At 40.6% G+C, this 15,541-nt stretch overlaps 1 protein-coding gene across 3 annotated transcripts in view; it reads left to right on the top strand.

The window, feature by feature from the left end:
• BAIAP2L1 (BAR/IMD domain containing adaptor protein 2 like 1) overlaps positions 1-15,541 on the top strand; it is a 65,226-nt gene that overhangs the window by 47,615 nt on the left and 2,070 nt on the right. For 2 of the 3 annotated variants that reach the window (XM_075565469.1, XM_075565471.1), the window contains 10 exons: positions 3,492-3,553; positions 3,657-3,728; positions 4,406-4,543; positions 5,122-5,274; positions 6,276-6,425; positions 6,973-7,123; positions 8,770-8,977; positions 10,187-10,258; positions 11,598-11,784; positions 14,830-14,870. In XM_075565469.1, the coding sequence (XP_075421584.1) occupies positions 3,492-3,553; positions 3,657-3,728; positions 4,406-4,543; positions 5,122-5,274; positions 6,276-6,425; positions 6,973-7,123; positions 8,770-8,977; positions 10,187-10,258; positions 11,598-11,784; positions 14,830-14,870 (1,234 nt within the window). The remainder of the gene's footprint in view (positions 1-3,491; positions 3,554-3,656; positions 3,729-4,405; positions 4,544-5,121; positions 5,275-6,275; positions 6,426-6,972; positions 7,124-8,769; positions 8,978-10,186; positions 10,259-11,597; positions 11,785-14,829; positions 14,871-15,541) is intronic. The other variant, XM_075565470.1, reaches the window with a different exon arrangement.

The raw sequence follows: 15,541 nt of genomic DNA, 5'->3' as shown, positions 1-15,541 counted from the left end.
GCCCACCTACCTCTACTCATCCCCCTTCTGCCTTTCTCTCTCACTTTGAATCCTGGCTCTCTTTCTTTCTCTCAGACTCCCCTGTTCTTCTCCTTGGGGACTTCCATTGCCACTTTGATGACCCCTCTCTCCCTTGGGCTTCCCGCTTTCTTTCTCTAACCTCTTCTTTTGGCCTTCAACAGTGGACTGCAGCCAGCACCCACAAGGATGACCACTACTTAGACCTGGTTTTCACTAAAAACTTCTCTCTCTCCGATTTCTCCATTTCCCCTCTCTGACCATCACCTCATCTCATTCTCTCTATCTCGCTTCTCCCCTTCTCCACCTCCCCCCCCGGTTCTGCAGAAACCTGCGCTCTATTCACTAACCTGACTTTGATTCCACTTTAGGCTCCTCCCTCTCCTCTCTCAGCTCTGCTAAAGACCCTGACAACCTGGTCAGGAACTACAACTCTGCCTTGTCCTCCTCTCTTGATCTACATGCCCCGCTTTCTCTCTGCCGCACTCGCCCTACTAACCCTAGACCCTGGCTAAATTCCCACACGCGCATGCTGCGTTCCTACGCTCGTTCCTCTGAACGCCTCTGGAGGAAATCTCACACTCTCGAAGACTTCCTTCACTACAAATTTATGCTATCCTGTTTCAACTCTGCCCTCTCGCAAGCTAAACAAGCCTACTTTTCTTCACTAATCAACATGCACAAGTCTAACCCACGCCGACTGTTCTCTGTCTTTGATACTCTACTCAAACCACCCTCAGCTGCCTCTCCTTCCTCCATCTCTGACTATTTTAAGGAAAAGGTGGAATCCATACGGCAAAACATCCCCTCTGTTTCTTCCTCCCATCCTACACCTCTTCCTAACTCTCCTCTTGCCTTCCTTGACTCTTTTTCCACTGTCTCAGAGGAGAATGTGTCGCTGTTGATCGCCTCTTCTCCCTCTAGCACTTGCCCTCTTGACCCCATTTCCTCCCATCTCCTAAAACCTCTTGCTCCTACTATAATCCCTACGCTCACACACTTTTAACTCCTCCCTCTGCTCTTGAACCTTTCCATCCTCCTTCAAACATGCAACAGTCATACCATTACTCAAAAACAGCAAGCTTGACCCTACCCATCTTTCTAACTATTGACCTGTCTCCCTCCTGCCTTTTGCCTCTAAACTCCTTGAACGTCTTGTATTCTCTCGCTTGCTCCATTTTCTCAACACCTATTCTCTCCTAGACCCTCTACAATCTGGCTTCCGCACTGCTCACTCCATGGTAACAGCCCTCACTAAAATAACTGACCTCCATGCTGCCAAAGACAGGGGTCATTACACTCTGCTCATTTTACTCGACCTCTCTGCAGCATTTGACACCATGGACCACCTTCTTCTCCTTCACATTCTCCATACTCTTGGTATTCGGAACAAAGCTTGATCCTGGATCTCATCCTACCTCTCCCAGTGTCTCTTCTGCTAACACCTCCTGCTCCTCTATTGATCTCTCTGTGGGGGTACCCCAGGGCTCTGTCCTGGGACCTCTTCTCTTTTCTCTGTACACACTCTCTCTAGGTGACCTAATAACATCTTTTGGATTTAATTATCACCTCTATGCTGATGACACACAAATATACTTTTCAACACCCGACCTTACACCTGCTGTACAAACCAAAGTTTCTGAATGTCTCTCTGCTATATCATCCTGGATGGCCCTCCGCCGCCTTAAACTCAATATGGCTAAAACAGAGCTCCTCATACTTCCTCCCAAACCTGGCCCTACTACCTCCTTCCACATTGATCATAGTTCCAACAGTATTCACCCAGTAGCCCATGCACACTGCCTAGGGGTCACACTCTACTCCTCTCTCACATTCGCCCCTCACATTCAAAACATTTCTAAAACCTGTCGCTTTTTCCTCCGCAATATAACAAAGATACGCCCTTTCCTCTGTTGCTCGACTGCTAAAACTCTGACTCAGGCCCTCATTCTCTCCCGTCTTGATTACTGTAACCTCCTGCTGTCCGGCCTTCCTGCCTCTCACCTGTCTCCCCTACAATCTATCCTAAACGCTGCTGCCAGAATCACTCTACTCTTTCCTAAATCTGTCTCAGCGTCTCCCCTGCTGAAATCCCTCTCCTGGCTTCCGATCAAATCCCGCATCTCACACTCAATTCTCTTCCTCACTTTTAAAGCTTTACACTCTTCTGCCCCTCCTTACATCTCATCCCTAATTTCTCGTTATGCACCATCCCGACTCTTGCGTTCTTCTCAAGGATGTCTTCTTTCTACCCCATTTGTATCTAAACCTTTTTCACTATTTAATATATTTCCTTTGCTATTTCTTTGTTTTGATTTACATTGCAGCAACCATACTGTAAGTTTTGTACGTGTAAACTGCAGCATGTGCACTAATACGGTCGTCGAAGCATTCGAGCTATTATTTTTATTTCATGTAGTATATAGATCAGATACGAAGAACATTACAATACAAAAATGAACAATTTGGCAAGTCACTCCGGCAGCAAAATGTTTAAAATGTTTTAGTACGAGGAAGACAACGTGTGTCCCTGATCCAGCGAGCATTCGTGGTTTGTTTTAATCAATTAAAGATACAATTATTTTTAGGCTTTAATTGTCTACAAACTGATTTGCACTGTGAAAATAATGAGAAATGAAAGCTATGTGCCCCAGCATGGCAGAAACTTGGCGGCAATTAGCAAAGCCTAATGCAATTATTTATTCTGCTATTTACATAGGAAAAATAGTTACTATAGCACCTTCCAAATCGCATGATCTTTATGTAGCATCGTCATGAGACAAAACACCTGCAAAAAAACATCAGTGCATCATTATTACACAGCCATACGGTTTTCCTTCTGTACTAATAAGCAGACTCCACTACCCTGTATGAGAAGAGAGGCAGAGTTCATTGAAAGTGCGAATATTTAAACAAATGCATTCTCATTTTGTAATGGTACTGTAGCACCAAAATAAATGGTATTTCTCCAGTGTTAAACACTGCTACCCTCTCATAGATTAACCTTTACCATAGATTATTAGTGGTTCATGAAAGAACATGCTATTAAAGCCTTGGGGACCACAAAGTGATAAAGCAATATGTCTTATTCTAAAGCAGAAAAATGTGTACTTTTACAGGTTTTTTTATTTTGACGAATTGTTATTTTAGAACCAGCTTTCCAGAGTTCTACTTTCATCAGGTCAAGCGATACTTCATTGTATTTATTATATTCTGGCATGGTAAAATAGTTCCAAACATGAACTGGCACCTTCACAAATTATGCATATTGGAGTTGAGCCCCCTGCCAGATCAGATTTTAGGAATACTGTATTCTGTGAATTAGCAAACACATGTTTGAACGTATCTTATGACTGAATGCATAATTAGCTGGTTATCCCTGAATTGACTTGTATATTTTTTTGCCTGATAAGGCGATATATATTTGTTTTTTAATTTGTTTGTGCCATTTGTTTTTTTGTTTTTACTTACAGGTCTTGTGCTTCAGGACATCTCTAATGTTCACAAAAAACTAAATGACAGCCTGGAAGAAAATGTATGTATCTGCTGTCATTGTTGCACTTATTTTTTTTTTTATGTTTGTGTGTGTAAATTGTCTTTGTTGCCAGTTTCTAAAGTAACTATTTTTATTCTTACAGTTTAAAAAGTTCCATAAAGAGATTGTTTCTGAATTGGAAAAGAAGACAGATCAAGATATAAAATACATGAATGTGAGTGCAAATGTATCTTGCCTTAACCTCTTACTTTCATCAAAGTGACTGAAGTATTGGGATGGCCCCTTAAGGGAGACCTGTATTTACTTAAAAAATAGATGATGATGAAAGTTAACAGATGTTTCAGTGGCAATGAGCGTTTACTAGCAAGAGTGGAAAATGTGCAGATAGCTTTCTTTTAATTTTCACATTTTAACCCTAATCTTGCTTTTATTTAGCCATAGGCAATGTAAGGATTTATTTACTGATCAAAAAACCTCTGAATATTCAATAGTAGAAATGTGTCTGTCTTGTTAATACATAGCAATATACATAACATATTTTAGCCAAGTGACTGAGTTTATCCAAATATTCACAACCTTGAGTTTCTCAGAGCGTAGGGAAGTTGCCAAACTCTGTGAATCCTATAGATGTGTGTGGGGAAGTCTGTGTTGTGTGCTTTTTGTGAACTTGGACACATCCACAACTCCACAACTCTATCACCAGACAACTTAGGGGATAGTTTCACCCATCTCGAGTTCCAGACACTTGAAGCCTACTAACGTATTGTATTTTATTTCCACTGGCCAGCAAACCGATAATGAAAGTACTGGTATCTGTGGCTCACTGTTACTTTCATTCCATGCACCATGACTGTAGAAGTCTTAAGTATGAAATCTTATTTGCAATGACAGGCGACTCTGAAGAGGTACCAGACAGAGCACAGAATTAAACTGGATTCCTTGGAGAAATCTCAGTCCGACTTAAAGAAACTCAGGAGAAAAAGCCAAGGAGGAAGAAATGCTACAAAATATGATATGAAGGAAACAGAGGTATGTGTTCAGGTCTCTCTACCCCTTTTGTTGCCAAATGGGTCTGCACAGTCGCCTCTGGCAGCGCAAGCGTTAACGCATCATTTGAAAAATCTTCGTCACAATCCTTGTGGAAAAAAGATAACACTCTTATTATTGCTATTAAAAGTTAACACTTTTTCTGCAAGTTATTAAAACGCATGATAAATTTAATGCATTTAAAAAACCCTATTGCCGCCTCCCTCCTCACACATTTGTCACTATTGGCTGTACTAAAGAGTGGGATCCTTGGCAATAGTATTGAAATAAGCCACTTTTTCTTCTAGCGCATGTTACCCACCGCATAGCAAAGGCTATAAACTGAAGACCATAAAATTATAAAATGTTCACATGTCAAGAAGCACTGCCATGTTTTATTGCCATTTCATGTATGCATTTTGAACACGTGGTTAACTTGAACTGTAACATAGGTGCACTATCTGGGTTGTGATGAATTTATGCTTTTCTATTTCTAATGGGGTGTGTGAGTATTATTATGACCTTATTTGTGTGTATATCATAATAAATTCTAAGAGAAATGTTGCTGTTGATGTTCCCAGTGTATGGAGACGATCAATTCTCGGCAGAGCGATATACACAAATTTATAGCCGACGGCTGTAAGGAAGCTCTGCTTGAAGAAAAAAGGCGTTTTTGTTTCTTGGTGGACAAGCATTGTAACTTCTCCCACTTTCTAAACTACTACCATGTACAGGTGAGCTTACATGTATTGGTGATTCAACTAATTAGGACACATACAAATGGTGACTGACTAGTTACAAAATACATGTTTTTTATTCTACAAAAAAGTATTTTTATTGTAAAAGCTGAAAAACTAGGCAAAATGTGCATTTCTTCACCGTAAGTTATCCCTAAAGTGGCTAAGCCGGCACAAAGCAATTGATAGAGCCAGTGTAATTGGGGCAGATAATCATCATCCAAAAGAAGACGGTGTCAAAACATTAGTGATTTTATGGGTAATATCTAGTAGTTTCTCCATCTGTAGAAAGGACCCAATTTCTGAAAGGACTTTGCTGTGTGTGTGTGTGTGTGTGTGTGTGTGTGTGTGTGTGTGTGTGTGTGTGTGTGTGTGTGTGTGTGTGTGTGTGTGTGTGTGTGTGTGTGTGTGTGTGTGTGTGTGTGTGTGTGTGTGTGTGTGTGTTGTATGTATATTATGTATGTATATGGTACAGGCGTAAAACTGTTCTATCTAGAAGTGAAACCCATGCTGCCTTGGGATGAGGTAGGGAGAAATCATGGAAACTGATTAGCTGTGTGAGCCAACAACAATATAGGAGAATACTGAACAGGGTCATGGAGTGTCACAGAGCAAACTTGGGTATTGGGATAGAGTTAATACCTTGTACCAAACAGGGTCTTGTGGCACACGAAGTCTGTCAAATGTGCATACTGTATGAGCACAGTCATGGGTTAATTGTTTAGTGCAGTGTTCTTCCACCATGTAAGAAATAATGGCTTAGATTGCTTCAGGTATAAAAATGACTTCTATTTTGCACCGACTTCTTCACTTTAAAATAATGTGGCATTTTTTTGACACATGTTGTATGCACACTAGGGCATAGCTCCAGTAAAACTTTGATAAATATGAGAGAACAATGGAAACTTGCACATCAGGATCGTTCATCCCACAGCAGAATGACAAAGAAAATGGGAATTTCTAATTGTTGCTTGTTTTTTTCTCTTTGTTCATTGTAGTCTGCGGATTTACTCACCTCTAAATTACCAAAATGGCAGGAAACATGCAGTGATTCCACACGGGTTCCAGACACGGTCATAAATATAATACAAGAACTGAGAACGCCAGGGACTCCGGAGCCTTCTCCTATGATGGACAAAAAAGCATTGGTATAAAATCGCACCAAGAACTTTAATTCAACTTGCAACACAGTTAGCAATATAATGCTTTTAAAATATCTATCAAATGATGCAATTTCCCAAGTACTTAAATTCTATGTCTTATTTGCACGTAATGCCGGCATTCATTAGATTCGAACAAGGGCATAAACATCACATTTTTATTTTGTAGACCAATTACTATCCGTGTTACCAATATAGGTAGATCTAGTATTTGAACTATTCGTTTTTGTTTTATTTTTTTCTCCCCATTGTTTGAGCCAAGGGACTTTGCTGGTGCCGGACCTGACAGGATGCTGCAGGAAAGCCAAAAGCCCTTTTCTTAACCAATAGAATTCTCTGGAACCTGGTTGTTTCCATTGTAGGATGGCCGCAGTCCGACACTAGGATACTACCTAGGCCAGACCCCTTCCCCCACCAGTGCTGCGTTAACAGAGGGCATTTGCCATTTTGAGTCTGAAGCTCCTTTTCCCCCTGAAAGTACTGTTACACGATATTGTCTTGTAACCTTACATCATCCTGTGTGTTTCCAATTTAGTTTGGTACAGAATATGGTACAGTTTCTGGGAGTGTACTGAAGATGCCTCCAGCACCCATAAGTAGGGCACAAACAAGCCCTCTTGTTGACCTGTTTAACAACCCATCAGCTGCTCCAAAGATGTCATATGAAAAACTGAAAACATCGCCAGGTATATCTTTTGTCAATAATTGTACATGTCAATAAGGGCACTAATCGCACTTTATTGAGTTAGGCTGTGTCCATACACCGCGCGGCGCAAACAAAAGGCCATACCTCTGAGGCAGGCCATAGAGCGCGCGATTTTCAGAGCAGGCAATTTTTTGGTTTTGTCACGCAACGGCCGGGTCACGTGAGCGGTTCAGCCAATGAGGGTGAACCGCTCACGTGATGTCGCACAAAGCACGCGAAACCCAAAAGCCATGTGTCGCTTGTTTAACAGGCACGTGCGACGCCATGCGCTCCGTCCCGCGCGCCTATTATATCCGAGGCAAAGATTCAGTAAATGTAAAAGTGGCACATAAACCTTAAAAAAAATATAGAGGCTTTGAAAGTATTGCCTTTAAAATATTTATTCTTTTCTCTGCTTTTAATTTTTGGTTTCAAAATCAAGATCTTCGTTTTTTCCGTTTCCAAAATAATTTAGCAAAACACTTTAGTTATGATGTCCGTTCTTAAACAGCTTGGCGGGGACACTAGCCTCATTCCTGATTGTGGGAAGGGAAATGAGACCTCTTTTCACAAAAGAACATGTGGGGAACTACGTGTAGAGAAGGGCAAACTCAAACCAGTAGCTTCTTCCTTCTTTCTCTCCAAATAATGAGATCCGTTAGCAGCTTTGGTTCCAGAAAAACAATTTGTGATATAAAATTACCAAAACCATTATCACAAAAGCTCTCTAAACACAGTGGGCTCAAAATATAAAAAACTAACATTTTCATAGAAGCCAAATGTTAGATGAATTTTAGAAAGGAGCATCAATGAAAAGAACTACGGTATAACAACAATTTTGGCAAATCTGTAAATCTAATAAAATATGAAAGTACCAAACTAAATATGCTGAAAGTATTTACCACGCTATACTCTATGGAGGATTGCTGATCCCAATGGGAAAACCATGGTTCTGTACAGAGGTGTGAAGAATACGTACGCATAGAATTTCCATTGGTGGATGTCCTAGTTTGCTGCAGACTAAACTACAGATATAGTCAGACCGACTTTAGCAAAAGCCACACCTTAAGTGATGGACCGCCACTGTTTCTGCAGGGGATCCATTACTTCCAATGGGACTGGCCACAGCAAGGATTTCCCGCTGCTGTGGGATCCCGCGGCTCCCACCTGGCAGAAACCAAATTAAGTCTGGTTACATCTGCATAGTGCATTTTTACTGTGCAGTTGAAGTTCTATGTGGTCTGACACTACTTATTAATTATCGGACAGTGTACTGGTATGGTACAGAGGACCACTACTACTTATTTATATATATTTTTTAACCTAGCTCTGTTAAATTAGGTTTTGTTAAAGGGTTTTCCCTTTTTTATAAATAAATAAATGAGGGAGTATAGAGTATAACATTGTTTAAAAAGATGGTCCTTTGAAGCATGAATGTCTCTCTATAGCTTTTTGTGTGGCAGAGATTTACGTTTGGAGAAGGGTTGTGCAATAGAGCAGCACGGTCAGCCCTGCAGACCGTTCATATTATGGAATGTGAATATTGCAATTGTCTTTCCTGTAGTAATGACTTTTATATTACGAAACACCGTGTTTCTGTCTATAAATGGGTTAATCTGTCCAATTAATTCAATGGTTTGTTTTCAGCAGGTAATCCAGATGAAGCCAATTTGCCACGATCCATGTCTGTTTCAACAGGATTAAACCTAATGAAAAAGCAAAAAGTCAAAACAATCTTTCCACACACCGGAAATAACAAGACATTGCTTAGCTTTTCTCAAGGAGATCTCCTCACTCTTCTTATACCTGAGGAAAGAGATGGCTGGCTGTACGGGGAGCATGACACTACGAAACTGTAAGTAGCACTGCTGGCTTTCAGGATACACACATGTAGCAGAACGTAATGTTTCCGGCACCAGGCAAGCTGCGTGACCACGACCGTGGATGTCCCAGTGCCGGAGGATTGTCGCTGTGGGTGGAAACATGGAGCCCCTGCAGCGATAGCGCGGCTGCACCATCTCCAAAGCCACGAATAATCCTGCTACATCTGTACATTTATGTAATATACAGTATACCACCCATTAAGAAACCCAAGTAAAGCTTAGATTTAATAACAATGACAGCTGGGTATTTCTATATTATTCACTTTCCCACGAAGCCATGTCTCTTTTTTACTGTAGTTTGAGATCATGCAAAGTAATGAATTCAGCTCAACCCCCTTATAACGCTGTGCTTGGGGTCCAAAGAATCACATAGCGATATAAGCGTATCGCGTTAGAACTAATGTACAATTGTATGCATTGTACAATAAAGTATTTAAGATATTAATAATCGTGTTGTAAAGTATTCATGAATACGAAAATTAGGAGCCACACTTGCATCGCGTTATAAGCGGATCACATTATAACGGGGTTGAGCTGTAGTAGGAAAGTCCTTCCTTGAGATGTGCAAAAATGTTGCCTACATTTGTGAACCAGGCAGAACTGGGATTTTGTCACCTTGGAATAGGCAAGATATATTAAAATTATTTAAATTTTCATATTGGCCAAGTATGTTGCATGTTCATAGACCTCTCTGCATGGAGTATATGTTGGATTTTGATGGGTTTTTATGGAAAATGTATTAGGTATTAGCAGTGTTGAATTATTGGCAGCAGCTAATGGGCCACCATACTCTAAGCCACTTTTGAGCTATGGCAGCGTATAATTAAACGAAATATTGTTCCATATCACATTTCACAATGTTCTCAGAACATAAAACTGCAGTTTTAGCCTTTGTGCCCAAACGTCATCTGGTGGCTGCATTACCATATGGCCTCTAATCTTGGTCTTGTCCAAGACCCCCTGTACCTCTTCTGACGTATTGTCTCTTCACTGCAGCAAAAACCACTAGAGATCCTACATGTATGTTTTGCCTTTTACTTAGACCTAAGTGTTTTGCGATAACGATAGAATAGGTAAGCCGGTATATAAAGAAAATAACTTGCCTATTTGAAAATAGGTCAACTTAAAATCGGTAGTCAAGCTGTTTATTTCAATGAAAATATTTTCTGTACCCCTCTCAGAAAAGGTTGGTTCCCATCATCCTATACCAGACCAGTGGACGAGACCGGAAAAGAGCCAGTTCAGTTGGCAAGGTAATGCATAAAATACAAATATGTTGTGTGTGGCATCAACCTCACCAAACACTCAGGAGTTGATACACAACCCTCTACACAAGAAGGGTGTGCTCAATAAAATCTTTTCACAAAAAAAAAAACCCCTTTCTACACACAATATATACACACAAAAGAAATATTACTTAAATATGAATTGAATGTATGTGTATATATTATGAATTTTGTAGAGTCCCGAAAACAATAATTAATGAAACAGTGTAACTTTCTCTGTTTGAAGAAAGTGTTGTTGATTCTTCTGCTGCTGCTGTTAATGGTGTGACCACTACAGTTGGATACTGCATATAGGAGAAAAAAACAAGAAAAGGAACAACACAAAAAGTGTTCTAAGTGCCGTATTTTCACTCAGATTCTAAGACACCACTGTGTTTCTCCTGCAGTACAGAGCTCCTGTGGTCCCGCCCTCAGTGCTCATCTGGTCCGTTTGACTTCCAATGTGTTTTTTGAAGGGATCCCTGATGAAGTGAAGCATCCTTCATGAAACGCGTTGAAAGTCAGTCAAACGGACCAGGCGAGCTCGGTACTGCAGGAGAAACACGGACAAGCAGCAGTGATGTCCTTGTGGGAGCGTGGAGATTCAACACACAAGGACTCCGTGTTTGAGAGCATGGGCAGACAAGCTTTGCCCTAAAGAACCTATTGAATCTCTAATACACAGAAATGTGTGGTTAGTGAAATCAGTGTTGGTGCAGCAAATAAATCTTTGAGTCAAATTACTGCACTTTGAATCCTTTTTGTGCTGTTCCTTTTTCTTGTGTTTTTTTTTTTTTTTTACGAATGTATAACATCTTTTACATTGATAAGTATATGTTATTAATTTAGACTGATCACCATTAAATAATGTTTAGGAATAAACCAGTACTGCAACTGCCTTGATCTGGTATACATTTCAGTGTTCCATGCAATTACTGATAAGGCACAAGTGAGTGTGGATGTAACTTTGGAAATTTGTGGCAGCATAGGCAATTTGTTAATGGGGTGGTCACAACAATGATAGTCATGTGAGTATTGCATTGAGCCAGGACTGTGGCTGTCTGCTTGGGAGTGCAGAAGTAGACAGCCACATCATAATGTCTTTGCAACTCTGGCACCACTTGGACCCGTATGCAATGTATAAAACACAAACTTTGCTAATGCAAGTGTAAATGAGTCAGACATAGATCTAAACAGTGTCTGTTACAGTTACTTACAGAGTCCTGCCATCTCACAGAGGCATTGGAGAGATGGCAACAAGCCATGTACAGTTTTGAACGCTTACTTTATTCAACCATTTATTATCCTATTTGTTTGCCATTTGCAGTGTCTCTCCAAATCCTGCTACAGTTAGGAGTATCAGTACAGTTAACTTAACTGAAACAGGTCGAGTTGTCCTCCCAGAACCGGACTATCTTGAACCATCAACTAGCATCTCCACGGACAGAGGACAGACTTTCTTCAGCTCCTCCCTTGCCAAAGACTCTGCCAGTGTGGCAGCTAATAGTTCTCCTGTAAGTAAAGACATTTTTTATTGAATAGGTACAGCATTCTTACCAAAGCAGCCTCCAGCATAAAGGAAATTCACTGTACCAGGAAGTTGGCATTAGTACTGCTCTCTTTGTTATTTTAGTAGAGCACGGATACTTACCAGATTACCGGCTATCATCTTTTTGCTGGGGCTTTTTCCAAGTGTAACAGCATTTCCTCTGTTATAGTTGTAAATATTGCATAAATGTCAGTTGACGGGTGGGGGGGGGGTCTTTATATTTAGGCCCCAATGTATTTTTGTATCTTCCTATATCTGAGAAACAAAACAATGCTACAAGTTTTCTATTGTTTCTATATTTCATTGGTCAAGTGAAAGGTCAGCTTGTCCTGGGATTGCTGCTGTTTTACAAATGCAAAGTTTACTTGGCTTTGTTCTGAACCCCTAATGAAACAGAACAATGGACTTTGTCACAATGTGGGCTCAGACTAGTTGGGAAATAATAGCTGGTTTAGCTAATTTGATTAATGAATGTTTCACTTGATCATTAAACAGATTTGTAAGCTTTTTTTCCCTTTATAAGTTTATATTATGGGTGCTTATGTGTACTTTGTTTTGTGATAACCTATTGTGTTCGAGGGTCAGGGACATGGTCATGTATAGTAGGTTCTTCTAACACTTAAATGGGGTTTTAGCAAATACTGCGATACACTAACATGTTGCCTAATGTACTTTGTACTTGGGGATTACATTTCAGTCCTAGCAGTTTCTCTAGATAACAGACTGACTGAAGATAATGACACTTCGGACTTTTGGTCTACATGGTGCATTATTGCAGAAGTCTATTTTGGCACATTTTTTACATTCACATGTAAGCAGATCCGAACAGAACAAAATTGCCTGAACCTGCTGTCTACAAGATCTTTCATTTTTTTAAAGACTTGAAGGCGATAAAAATATACTGGTTTGCCATATTATAATATATTGGTCAAGTGAAGCCTTTGTTATGGTATCTATTATGATGATTGTGGTGTGAAGATAGTCAGCGCAAACCTCACGGGCCTCCCGATGTCGATGGAACCGAATGAAATAAAAGGATATGGCTAAAAAAGAATTAAAATCTCAGTGTATTAGATACACATGTGGGGGATGGGGGAAGAGGGGGGGGGGGGAAAGGGGGAGGGGGGTGAGGGCAGGGGGTGGGAGCAAGGAGGAGGATAATGCTGGAGGGGTTGATAATTGGTTTTCCACTTTAACTAATCAAAGAATACATAAAATTATGGATTCAGTGACTCACACGGGCTTGTGTGGTGTCTCTCCCTCAACGCTGACTGTAGTGGATTTATTACAGACTCATATGCTGGAGTCTCAATATACATAAAACTCACACGGCCTGATGTGAGTCCTTGTCCTCAGAGGGTGATGTCCTGTATGGATGGTGTCTGGGTTGTCTCAGCAGAGTTATCCCCCGATGGGTGTAGTGTGTGAGTGTCTCCTCTCCCCGTTTCCCAGATGACCAAAAGGAGTGTATGCCAACAAGGGTTAACAACAATAAAAAAGGTCTTTAATGGGTATACAGTGGAGACATAAGCATATGAAATGCAAACATGTGGTGAACCATAAAAAGTATAGAACAATCTATGACAAAATGAAATAAATTATACTAAGACACAATGAAATAAAATGAAATAAAGCAAACACAAGGACTACACTCACACTTGAAGTCAAATAAAATGGCCCAGCCTCAGCCGCTCGGTACACTCCTGCACGGTCTCCTCCTCCGTTCTTGTTCCCACTGGCGCGTCCGGCAGTGGAACCGGAAGAGGGGATCTGCACCGGATGTCCTGTAGTGTGCTGGGTCCCTCTCTCAATGAGCTCCGGCAGGGAACAACATGTTTCGCAATAAGCTTCGTCAGGTTCCTGCCGGATGCTCATTGTGTACTGTATTATGATGAGCCAGATAATATTATGGAAATCAGAAGGTAAAATTTACTTTAGCTCCATATTTGTGTTAAACTATGCAATTCCTTTTTAAATAATCTCACTGAAATGGAATGTCACAGTATGAGTTCACTTTGTGATCAGTGTAATGAAGCCCTGAAGCAGAGGGTTTCCAGAGCACAGCTTATCATTATGGCTTCGGGGACCTCCCTGCTTCCCATGATACTTACACCCCATAGGTGCGGCCGCTTCCTGGATCTTAAATCTCCCATGCCGTGTGAGATTTAGACCTCCATTATTTATTTTTTACCCAGCCAGGCATGGTACCGCAGGCACCTTCGGAGGTAAGTATCCCGGGGGTCCCCAGAGTTGAAATGCACGCTGATCAGCCCAGAGACCCCCTACTTCCCACCAAGAAGAAAAATGAAACGGATATCACACTTTAAGCATTTCCATGGCCAGTGTTTAAAATATTTGTATTTGATTACGTTTGCTGGGGCAGACGCTCTTCACAACTTATTTTTAACCCTGTCGGTGCCAGATCGCAATCACATTGCCATCTCTGAGTTCTATGTTTCTTGAGAGCAAAACCTACCGTAGTCAAATAGAAGTGAATGTTGTACTGAATGCATTCAACTGAAGGACAAGTTTGTGGCTCTGGTTTACATATGGGGTACTGCTGGCACCATGTGGTCAATCAACATTATTACAAGTAAAAAGCAGCATCACAGCCTGCAGGTAACCCATTATTCTTTGAGATACAAATACTACAGGTTGCGCTACAAAATGATATAATAAATGCATTTACATCAGGAGAGTAAAGTTATTTTTCTCTTCGTCAGACATCTGTGAAAAAAATCCCTGAAGGCCTTTTGTTTGCATGCTTGTGTCATCTTCCTGTGCTAGTGAAGCGTTTGGCTCCACTCATGAATGGGACTAAAATATTCTCTAGGATAGAGAAGACTGCTGTAAAATAATAGAACAATGTGTTTTAACTGAACAGGGTTTGAGCGTAGTATATTGTACACTTGTTTTATAAGAGCAGAATAATAAAAACAATATTTGAATTAAAGGACATCTAGTACTTTTGCTTACTAAACTGAACTTTTTGTGTTTTACTTCATTTTAGAAACCTACAGCAAATGGGTTTATGAAACATCCATTTCTCAGGTATGTGATCACTTTGCTATCGTGTGTGTGGTGTTTTACAAGCACAGTACCACCATTACACTGGGTGTTTGAAAAGTATAACGATGGGTTTAGGGCATTCACACAGATTGAAAAGGGCATTCACACAACATGTAAAGTACATGTTACAGAAATCTAGCTTTTTAGCTTAACCTAGAGCACACTAGTTTATTAGCAGATGTGAGATTTCGTTAACAACTAAGCAGTTGAACGGTTTGGCTGGATGTGTTCCCTTTCCAAGAATATCCCTTTTTATGACCTCATTAGATCATTTTGTTTTGTTTTGTAATCTCCAGAGATTAGACAAATCGAAGAGGTGGCTCATCTCCGCTCAATTTTTATTGTACTTTGGGCCCTAAATTATGATCTTTTGGCAGGAGTGCTGAAATGCAATAAAATGTAGTGAAGAGTAGGGGAATCTCCCCAGCATAAATCTCAGCAGCTTCCTGTGCTGGCATCTCTACCCAGCTAAATAAAGCCGCTCTTCTGGTGAGGTCTATTACAAAGACATGTCCGGAAACGGGGCAGATGGAGTCCCAGGGTATCTGAGCTCATTGTCCTTCGTTTTGGACCGAAACAAATCAAAGCATCCCCAGTCTTAAGACTGTTATGGTGTCCTCATTAGTGCCTGGATTTTGGATTCTTTAAGACCA

Source organism: Ascaphus truei, chromosome 11 (genome assembly GCF_040206685.1).
Source record: "Ascaphus truei isolate aAscTru1 chromosome 11, aAscTru1.hap1, whole genome shotgun sequence".
In the NCBI taxonomy this organism is placed as follows: Eukaryota; Metazoa; Chordata; class Amphibia; order Anura; family Ascaphidae; genus Ascaphus; species Ascaphus truei.
This window is presented reverse-complemented; position numbering and strand designations above follow the sequence as displayed.